General features: G+C 33.6%; 1 protein-coding gene across 1 annotated transcript; it reads left to right on the top strand.

Annotated features, from left to right (window-relative positions):
• Nucleotides 1-3,805: 3,805 nt before the first annotated feature.
• Nucleotides 3,806-9,135, top strand: LOC112011172 (protein VERNALIZATION 3). Its single transcript, XM_024043552.2, has 4 exons — nt 3,806-4,080; nt 4,221-4,282; nt 5,751-5,791; nt 8,689-9,135. The coding sequence occupies exons 1-4, from the start codon at nt 3,883-3,885 to the stop codon at nt 8,910-8,912; spliced, it is 525 nt and encodes a 174-aa protein (XP_023899320.1). The 5' UTR covers nt 3,806-3,882; the 3' UTR covers nt 8,913-9,135.
• Nucleotides 9,136-11,587: the final 2,452 nt, after the last annotated feature.

Genomic DNA, 11,587 nt, shown 5'->3' with positions numbered 1-11,587 from the left:
TGATTCGTTTCAAGGAAGAGAAGAATGAAGTAGATACAAGAACCATGGATCTTGTGCAAAAAATATATATTCGTCTACGTCGTTTGGAAATCTTAGAGAGTTTAAGGTCTAAATTTCCATCATAATTTGAATATTATTATTGACAATATCTAATCAAGTAATTTTTTGTATAGTGCAAAGATACTAGCACATGGTTTTTATAGATGATTTGATGTTAGACATCTTTTTGTAGTATTTACTTGTGTAGGGAACATGATTATTCAATCTCTAATTATATTAGATATATTTTTGTAGTCTTCACTTGTGCAAGGAAAATAGCAATGTTGTAAATTTTTTATTGTGCATGGACAATAGCACTTGATTATTCAATCTAATTTGTGATTCTGTTCTTGTCATTCTGTTTTGGGTGAAGCAATGCCTCTATTTTGGGAATGTAAGCAAAGAGTTGTCTGAAAAGCCCCTTTCCAGGTTGCCATCTCAAAGATACAAACTAGTGTCATTAAAGGGAAAAGGAAAATCTATAGACAAGGATGAAGAGTCAGAGTTATATAAGCTTTAGTTTTCTGTCACATAGTGTTGTGCATATAACTAGAAAATGTGCACACTCCACCAATATACACCTTACGTTGCAAGCTTGTTTCAAGTGAACAAGCTTGCTTATTGCATGCTCACTTGTGCGCATTACCTTGAACCTGTTACTATTAGTCATACTTTGAAGAGCAGAATTCTGTGGCATGATTGCAAACTTGGCTTGCCAGAAAAAAAATAGTAAAACAGCTATCACTGAATGACCTAATGACTTCAGGTTTTAATTTAGAAATTCACATAACTCTATGAAGTGATAATACTTTAATTTTTCTTTTTTGAATTTAATTATTCAAGTATTCATATCATTCAGCATGAGTCACTACAGTTAATAGGAACAAAATTAATACTTTTATGGTCATGTGCAAGTCATTCTTATGATGGCTATCAGATTACTAATGGTTTTCCTGAAAACTGAGTTTACTGCTAAGTGCTAATAGTTTCAAATTATTCCACACACTTCCCTTTTTTTTTTTTTTTTTCTTTTTCTTTTTTTCCCCCTTCAAAATTGATGATATTTTGTAATAAAGCTTCTGACGTGTCCATGTCTAGGTGCCCATACATTTTCATGTCTTTGAAAATCATTAAAATCTTATTTATAATTCACGAACTTCCAATCTTTCTTGGCGTTACAGGCAAGCAAATACACACATCACAGGCCTTTTGAAGCTATGAAGCATTCCTTCATTTCGCTAATTCAGATAAATAATCTCATAGAACATCAAAGCAATGCAATTTGAAAATTTTATTCTAATATTAAACTTAGTAAATTTCAAATTCCAATGCGGTTCACATTAAATAAAAGTAGTAATAGTTAGAAATTTAGAATTTCAAATTCCTACGACTGGCCTTGTAGTTGCCATAGATGCTTGACGAGATTCGCTTGAAGTTGAGAATAAATTCATCTATCTGTAATAGAATTATGACGTTCAATGAACTGCATAAGGTTGCAAGTGGAATTATGTCACACCGGTTCGGGTCCGCTATCATCGATTTGATCATAATCAAAGTTATTTGCTCCAAGGTAAGTATGTCGCTCATCTTCAATGATCATATTATGCAATATTATACATGCCATCATAATGTCCTTAAGCGTTTCAAAAGTCATACGACCCTGGTAACCCAAAAAATGCATGCCATGTCCAAAGGTCATACTACGCCACTATTTCCAAACTTATCATTGGATCACGGGTATGACCAATATATTGACCTTTCCACTTACTTGGACAAGTTTTTCATTTCCAATGCATGCAGCTGATGCTCCACAGCATTCCTGAAAATCCACGGTGTTGGCCAACCGCTAACAACCTTGCAGCAATGTCATTGTCGTTTGGTGACCTCAAGTACTCTTTAAAACAGATTGAAACTACTGCTTTAACAAAAAAAAAAAATTAAGCTTTTTATTGCAACGCTTTCTCCAATCCTCAAGTATTCATCCATGAAATCAGTCGACACTCCATAAGCAAGTATTCTGATTGCGGCAGTCATCTTTTGAAGGGAAGACAACCCAAGTGTGTTAGCTGCTTTTTTTTTTTTTTTTTTAGCAAAGTATGGTTCAATAGCTTCAATTCTTGAATGGATATGTAGAAAAAGAGAATGACTCATTCAAAACCCCATTCGAAATACATTAGGAGGATATACTAGTGTTTCAGCAAAATAATCATGAAAAAGCCTATCATGACCTTGCAAAGGATTACGCCAGATAAACCAAAAAGGTTGAACAAAACAACGACTTGATGTTGATGCTCCTTGATTGTTTAATTCTTCTATAGCAATAGCTAGAGTAAGTTCCAACTCATCATCATCAGAAGATGAGTCAAATGGAGGCTCATCATTTGGAAAAATAAAATCAATGTCATAATGGAAATCCATTAAGAGAGAACAAAAACCAAATGGAAGAGATAATTTTGTAGAAGTGGATGGAAATTAGAGAGAAAATTGTCATATTTATAGAGCAAGAATGTGACTTGAGTTTGAATTTCAAAAATTTGACCTTTAGGTTTGAATTTACCATTGGGTTTAAAGTTTTTTTTTTTTTAAAAATGACCTTTAGGTTTAAATTTACCGTTGAGTTTAAATTTCAAAAATTTGACCATTAGGTTTGAATTTACCATTGGGTTTAAAGTTAAAAAATATGAATTTCTCAATTATGACCTGTGGATATAAATTTCAAAATTATAATCATTGAGTCAAAATTTAAAAAAAAAAAAAAAATGACAGGTGGGTTTGAATTTACTGTCGGAGCCACTATTCCGGTGGTTCAGTCACTAATTCTAGCAGTACGGTGGTCAGAGACATCGATTCGGCAACGGTCGTCAAAGCCACTATTACAACAGTCGGCCCACCGGTAATGGCGGTACGATGGTCAGAGACACTAATCTGTTGGTGGTCACCAAAGCCACTATTTTGGTAGTTTGGGCATCGGCGGCGTTCGTCGAAGCCACTATTTTAACAATCCACCCACTAGTGGGTCACTATTTGGCAGTATAGTGGGTGGCAAGACCAATCCGGCAGCATTCATCGGAGCCACGATTTCGGCAGTTCGACCATCGGACCTCCACCACAAGCAGCTCCATTGGCTGAGCCATCAGTGTTGGTAGTTTACTTAAATTATAAGTTTAAATTAAAAAAGTATGACTGTTATTGTAAATTCTTGTAAAATAAATAAATTGATGTGAGTATTTTGTGAAAGTGATGATGTAAAATAAAAAAGTAGGTTTTTATGTAAAATAGACGGAATTTTTTAGATATGCTGATGCAGTTACTCTAAGCACCTGAGAGAAAGCAGTGTCATATCACATATTGTTCTAGCTACCCCAAAAGTTAGAAAGCATGGTGCTAGTTTGTTCTTTTTTTTTCATTCCTGATTCTTTGATTTTTAAAGAGGCTTTTTTATTTTAAAAATTCAATAATAAGAGAAGGTCTAGAATTGTTGTACGATGATATAGGATGCTGGGGACCGAAAAGGCTCATGGATAAACTTGATCAATGACGAGAATATAAAACTTAGGTCCACTTTTGAAAGTGGAACTGATATCTGTGTTTTTTATTTTTATTGGGTAGCATCTGATATTGGAATAGTAGGAATATAATTTGACCAATAATAAAGGAATAGTAATAAAAGCAAAATAAAAGTCGAATCTATTGGTGTACAACAGTTAAAGGTAGATACCTCCGAACAATATATAAATGGGCATCCAGAATTTTGGCAAACAGAGCTATCAAAATATTTACTAGTGAATACATTCCAAGTTCCAAGTTGTAATTGTGTATAGGGGTTTGATAATTTTTCATATCATGCCCAGGGATAGGGATCCTCTAGTTGTTGGGCGTGTTATAGGTGATGTTTTGGACCCCTTCACAAGGTCCATTTCTCTAAGGGTCACTTATAACAACAGGGAGGTCAATAATGGTTGTGAGCTCAAACCTTCTCATGTTGTCAACCAACCAAGGGTTGATATTGGTGGTGATGATCTCAGGACCTTCTACACTCTGGTAAATGCAAACCATTTATTTTTTTTCACTCTCTCTCTCTTTTGGATTCTCCTCTTTTTCTTTTTAAGTTTCAAGTTGTTTCCACATTTTTCTAGATCTCAATCACTAAGGTTTGAGTTATGATCACTTTCACTAAGCAGGTAATGGTAGATCCTGATGCACCAAGTCCAAGTGATCCCAACCTAAGGGAATACTTGCATTGGTGAGTAGCCTCTCTCTCTCTCTCTCTCTCTCTCTCTCTCTCTCTGTGAGCACGCCATTTGCAAAGGTAACTAGCACTATGAATGCTCGTGATAAGGAAATTGGAGTATGTTTATTCTAGAAGTTGATACTTGCCAAGTTGATTCTCTCTCTCGAACACTTTGGAGAATGTGTCTTATACATCTTGCATATACAAAGAATTTTTTTCATAACACATGTTTCATACATCTAAGACTTTACAAAATGCATGATTAGTTGTGATGGTTGGAGTTTGGATTATAAGGCCAATTGGTGTGACTTATCTCCGATGCTCCTATACACCGGATGACATACAGGCAAGACACGTGTCCTAGAGTAGTCATGTGTCAATCTTACTAGAGGTTGCATTAGAGGTAATTGGGTTGGTGAAAATTATGGAAGTCATGAACAGTTATTTCATAACTGAAAAGCTTATCTCTTGGAAATTGAGATGAGGTTGTGTCCGGTGAGGATAAGGAAATTGACAAATCTCTCGGAAATTGATGAGCTTCTACCACCCTCATATAGTACCTGTAAGGCCTAAAGCTGTTGTACTGTTTGTTCATGTAATTGACAAATCTCTCTTTCTTTTAATTTTATTTTCTGTTATGTATCAAAGGATAAAAATAAAATAAAAAGTTTTGTTTTCTGTTTGCATGATTGATTGATGGCATGTATGTCGTATGGTAAAGCGGAGGACCACTACTAAAGTTACCTTGAATTTACAAAGTTCCTGCCAGGGATACACAATGGGACCCCACATGTACTAGGATAAAGCCTACAATGACCATCATGCTTTACAGTTTAGCCTATCTTCTTACCCTTCTCTCTCTCTCTCTCTCTTTCTTTTATTTTTTTTTTGGGGAAGTTTTTTTCTTTTTTGGTTTTTCCTTCCCTTCTTTCTATTTTTCGGATCTATAAGTTACTCCATAGGATATATACATAGCAATCAACGTATATTATTCTAGTACTGTAGACTGGTGGAAAGCCAAGAATATTCTCACAAGATGATTTGTGTATATTCACCGTCCACCATCTTCTCTCAACTCCAAATTTCAAGTCCTGTGTTTCACCAATTCCTAGTTCTATATAGGAACACATTTATTCAGCCAAGAACATATATATATATCTATAAATATAAGAAAAAATTTGAATAAATCTTTCAAAGAAAGGCGTTAATTAATATATTAAGACTCAATAATTAGGTTAAATTTTCATTTTCATGTGGCACAAGCTTAAAACGCCGATGCAATTATTTGTAATGGGCAATTATTTTTTGGGATGAGAGAGTTTAGTTTTTGAAAGAAACAAAAGGGAATATTCGAATCAATTATCTACATTTCAGGATCTGCTACTCTTTTAAATATAATAAGCCAGCCTAATTGATGGCTTATCTTGTAGTATTCACCTATGCTAGTTAACCAGATTTCTCTCTACATGAACTTTGTTAGGTTGGTGACTGATATTCCAGCAACTACAGGGGCAAGCTTTGGTGAGTATTACTGCTACTATTATTTCCTACACACACATGCTATTTATTATTATCAGAGGTAGTACGTCCATAATATTTTCATAACAAATCATAAGTAGTTAGTTATTATTGATTCTACAATTAAAACACCTCATTTTTTTTTTCTTTTTTCTTTTTTTGATAATTTAAGAGCTATAAATTAAGCATAGTCAATTTCAACAAATGCTTGTTTTTCAACATGGACAAAGGTAATTTGCAATGAATGAACTCAGTCCTACTCTTAATTCTCTTTTTCTTGTCTCACTTTCAACATCATCTCTTTCGGAAGGTTGTCAGACCCGAACTAGACCAACCAGTCTGACCTAAGTAACCTTGAACCGGATGGAAATTCAGTTCGTTAACTAAGATATACGGTTCAATAGTATTCTATTTTACTTATATAAATATTCAAATAAATGAAGGGGTAAGGGATGGAATCTGGGAATTCAAATTTTTTTTTTTTTTTTTAAGTTTAGATTATAATTTTCAAATAAGAGATACAGTTCATTTTTGGATTTAATATTTTATTTATTTTAAGTTTAGATTGTAATTTTTAAATTTAATATATTACCCCTTCTCAATCTATTATTATTTGATAATTTTATTAGAGGTTGAAGAATTATTCCTTTTAACATGTGAATATACAATTTATTAGTTTATGTTGAAAATGATTTTGTTTTAGACAATTTTTTTTTATTATTTGAAAGATTACTAAACACAATTTTTTTACACTTTTTTATACTTTATTATTTTCCTATAAACCTTATAAAAATGGTGAAAATTAAATTGAATGCTGTTTAATTTTTTAAAACATATTTTTAGTAAAATTTTGTCATGTTTACCAATTTAATACCTTTATTTTTATTTCAGTATTATTAAATCAATAATAACATCATCAAGGTTCAACTTCAGTTGAATATCAATCCGACCTTAAAAACTTTAAACTTCTACTTTTTACGGTTCATTCGGTTCGAGTCTAAAAGCTATTTTTTCGTGAACAATTTTTGGCTCTCTCAGGCAAACATAAGGGAGGTGAAAGAGGCCTGTGTCATCGGAAGGCTTTGTTGACACAAAAAATAAAGTTTTTTTCTTTTTCTTTTCTGGTAAATAAACATTTCTTTTTAACTAGCATATTAGCATGAAGTCACCAATACTATAGAAATGGTCACTAGCTATATGTAGGTTGTTGAATTGACTAAAGTTTTCTACAATTTATGATTACTAATTTTTACTTAAAACAAACGTTTCCGTGGTTCAAAAAATCATCATCGTCGTCGTCATAATAATAATAATAATAACAATAATTTTTGTTTTAAAATTCTATATAAAATGTTAATTACAAAGTCGTGGATTTATCCACATCAAACCAACAAGCCATATATATGACTTGACCTTTTTTTATTTTTTGTGAAATATATATGACTTAACCTAAATACTTCTAACGAGAATTTTTCTGCGGGGTCATTTTTGAAATCTAATTTCCACATAATTTTTTATTTACTTCAAATAAATTTTTTTCTCAAAAAAAAAAAAAACTTTAAAGAATACATTTAAATAAAAATTATTTATTTATGACTAGTAAGTCTATGTTGTTTACAAGAATTAGAATCCAGTGAAATACTTTCCTTAAAAAATAAAAAAATCCGGTGCAATCATACTGTGCAATACTAACTATGTGCAATTATTCTCTTTTCTCTTATAAAATTTTTTTACTTTACTTTTTTTAATTTTTTTTACTTAATAACTGAGATTAAAAATTATAATTTTTAAGTCTTAATTTTAGTCCTAATAACAACTGCACTTGATTCAAACTTAATCTCAGTCCCAGTTCATACTAAAGGCATATGGGCTGCCAAATGTCACATCAAAAGGGAGACTGTGGGGAAGCATGGTTCCAAGGCACCACTAGCTCCATGAATCCTACTTTAAAAATAAATAAATAAATAAAATCTGAATCCAACTGTCTTCAATGCTTCTCACTATCGTTGCCTCCCTAATTCACGGATCGTCCCAATGTTGATAGGATAAAAAGTTGATATCTTTTTTTTTTTCATTTTCTAAGAAATTTTTAATTTATGATGTCTATTCTTGATAACAGCTCTTTATCATTAGATTAAAATACCAATCAATTTTTGGCGTACACAAAAATTAAACTCAAAATTTTATATTCAACTATCAGAAACTTTACTAGTTAAACTAACTGGAATTCACTGGTAAATGTTGATATGATAAGTCATATCCATGAATAATGCAAATTATAATGAAATGTGTAATGTGGGGCATCAAATACTCTAGATTATTGCATATGACTTGAACATGTGTTCAAAAATGACATATCATTTCTAATGCATTGAACTAGAGTTTTCTTCATAAAAATAAAGCGATTTAGATTTTATGTATGACATTGATATGAATTATCATTTTATTAAAGTTAAAATTATTATATGAATATTAAATAATAATAAAATATTATTTTAGTACATCGTCAATTAAACATTTATGCGATATATATATTGAGATAGATCAGTTTATGATTTTATTGTCATGCCATGCCACCTTGTTGCCAGTAGTTGGAACAAGTTATTGAATCTAGCTTCAGCCTCACCAACCTTTAATGCATCTGTCCAATATCTACGTACATTGGACTCAGTTAGAGCTAATGTGCTACTCATCCATAACCCAAATATTGACATCTCATGAAAGGTGGTAATAAACAACTTTGATTTTGAAGTTCAGTTATAAGGTATGTTTGCCATTACAAGTTTTGAATCATTGGACTTTTATTATTATAATTATTTTCATGTATGTTTAAATAAATATTACTGTTTACTCAAAAAAAAAAAATTAGAGTAACATCTAATAAATGGAAGTAATTGTAGGGCAAGAGGTTGTCTGCTATGAAAGTCCACGGCCAACAGTGGGGATTCATCGGTTTGCTTTCGTGTTGTTCCGTCAATTGGGTAGACAAACAGTGTATGCACCAGGGTGGCGCCAGAATTTCAATACTAAGGACTTTGCTGAACTTTATAATCTTGGATTGCCAGTGGCTGCTGTTTATTTCAATTGCCAGAGGGAAAGCGGCTCTGGTGGAAGAAGAAGATAGGAGAAATACTCTACTATCTTTTTTTATTTAAAAAAATAATATAGCAAGTAGCATTGTAAAAGTGTTTATGCATGTACTATGCATGTATGAGCTAAATTTACCTACTAACACCTTGGCACTCCTTCCTTCTCCTTACATATATAGGAGATGTTTAGTACTAAGAATTCTGGGATGTGAACATATATAATAACAATAATAATATAGATGGAAGTTTATTAGTCTATATCCTTTCTTTGATCTGATTGAGATGTGCTAGCCAAACCATTAGAGATACTAAATATGCTTACGCAATCTCCCTGCTCCCCCAAACATTTTAGTACTTTGGAGAGGTATCACCTCGCCCAGAAAATGATGCACTGATCATAAATTCCTTATCTCAAATGTATATTTATTTTGCACGGCTTTAGTTGTTAAATTAATTTCAATGGGATATATGTGGCCACCCCTCTCTTCTACTCTCCTCATCTATCCTCCATCTTAACTTTAAGCCACAATGTTTTAAGTAATGATTAGAAGTTTAGAGCATTCACATCAGCTCGTGCAAAAATTTCGGTCTATTTTAACATAAGTGTAGACATCGTATTTTGTCCGCCCTCAATTTGTATGCCGAACCCTGACAATTCCAAAAGATATTATCTTTTCTCCATGGGACCACAGAAACATCTAAATTGACGTGGCGTAACCCATTTAGGAATCAGAGCACTCGAATTGCCATTTCAGGTCAAATTGACCAAAATGCCCCTGATCAACCTTGGGTTGACAAAAAGTCAAATTTGGGTCAAAATCACCTAAAACAACATTTTTTATTTTTCTACATCAAACCCAAGCTACTTGGTGATTTTCGTCGACTTTGACCAAGTTTAACCCAAGGTTGACTCCTAAAGGCACCAAAAACCTTAATTTAGATCTGACCGTCAGAACGCGTTGAAACCAATTTCATTACAAAGATTATCAAATTTCCTTTCCAACGACTATTCATGGGTCGAAATCGAAGTTAAAACAATTGAGATATCTAGAAAACCGTAAATAGAGCGTCAACACGCTTCCCGATACCATAACTTTTGATTTAACCGTTTGATTTTCATTTTCTTTAGTGTTCTAAAAACTAGGCATCCATAGATTTCCAGAGACACTATTATCAGCTCAATCCAAGTCAAGTAAGGCCTTCAAACATGCATTCAAAGTCGTACTGGGATAAGGCCAAAATTGTTGATGTTAGCAAGCTAGTCGGCGGCCCTACATGGTGAGCCGGTAGCTAAAGGTTCACTTTTTCCCTATAAAACCTCCAGACCCCTCATTTTGTGCAACCAAAAAAAAAAAAAAAAAAAGAATTCTAGGCAATGTTTTGGGTAGATTCTCTCTCTCTCTTCTCTCTCTGATTTCTCTCCCAAACACATTCAAACACATCAAAATACCTTAGATTCTCACATTTTTTCTACAATCTTCAAATAGTGTTATTGCACTTAATCTTCCTCTCCTTGGTTCCACACCTTGGATTTAAGGTTTAGGGATGTGGATGTAAATTTTTAGCTACAATCCTTACCCCTTTCCCTTTATAGCTCTTCCTAGTTTCTTTTTGCTTAATAAAATGCTTTATTTGCTTTTCCTTGCATGTTTTAGCTTCCTAGCATATTTTGTAGCTTTCCTAGCATATCTACTTGCTTTCTGTCATGATTTACCACTTTGATGTTGTTGGCCTAGCCTTCTTAGACTAGAATATGTCTCAATTTCATGTTTGTGTTTAGACCCATATGTTTTTAGGCTCCTTGTCACATTTATGCTTAGATCTACATGTTAATGCTTAGATCTATGTGTGTGCTCCGTGCCATGTTTGTGTGCCAGATATATGTTGGTTGCTATGCCATGTGCTTCTTTAGCCCTTTTGTCCCTTGATATCTCTCTTTCTTGCTTTTCAGCCCTTCCGGTGGGGTGTAGATCTAGATCCTCTAGTCTAGGCCTATATCCGTACACCTAGGCCTATATCAAAGTGTTTGGATCATTTCCTTCGCATGTCTATATTTGCTTGTTTGCTTCTATGCTTTATCTACATGTTACCTCTCTAGATCTAGGCTTTGCCATGCTTTGCCCTCCATGGGTTTGTGCTTGTATGGTTATATCTGTCCCTCCTAGGGTTTGTTTGGATGTGACCATTTGTGAGATACACCTTCGAGGTGTTGGTGTGCTTGTTCTATAGCTTTCTTCTCTTTGTGCAATGTTGATATACTTGCCTTGCTTTCTTTGCGCTACCCGTTTGGCTATCCTCGCTTCTATGCTTTCTTGTTGCACGCTTGCCTACTTATTTATGCATAAGTCTTTGTGTTGTCCGTACTCCAATCCAATGGAACTACGGACACTCGATCTAAACCTACATTTGTCCTTCTAGGACACCCCTTCTTGTTTGATAACATACTTGTTTGCCTCTTTCATATGCTTAGCATGCTTTGTTTGCCTCTGTTTGGCTTTCTTTGGTAGTATGTTCTTTGCATGCTCTCCTAATCTCCTTCATTCGTTTCTTTGCTTGTCTGCTGGCTTCTTTCTTTTGTCTTTGCATTTACACACATGAAGTGAGGATACTTGGAAAAAGGGTGCAACTTCCTAGGTGCGAGCAAAGATGGCAAAGACGCAAGCAAAAGGTTGCGAGCCCACAAAGGGCAATGATCAGTAGATTAGGGGGC

The sequence above is a fragment of the Quercus suber genome, unplaced genomic scaffold, assembly GCF_002906115.3.
Source record: "Quercus suber isolate HL8 unplaced genomic scaffold, Cork oak 2.0 scaffold_57, whole genome shotgun sequence".
Classification (NCBI taxonomy): Eukaryota; Viridiplantae; Streptophyta; class Magnoliopsida; order Fagales; family Fagaceae; genus Quercus; species Quercus suber.
Note: the sequence above shows the minus strand (reverse complement) of the source record. Positions and strands in the feature narration are given on the sequence as shown.

Coding starts and splice junctions, on each gene's coding strand:
- LOC112011172 (XM_024043552.2), top strand. CDS start 3,883: ATGCCCAGGGATAGGGATCCTCTAGTTGTTGGGCGTGTTATAGGTGAT. Junction 4,283..5,750: donor CTAAGGGAATACTTGCATTG/GTGAGTAGCCTC, acceptor GAACTTTGTTAG/GTTGGTGACTGATATTCCAG. Junction 5,792..8,688: donor AACTACAGGGGCAAGCTTTG/GTGAGTATTACT, acceptor AAGTAATTGTAG/GGCAAGAGGTTGTCTGCTAT.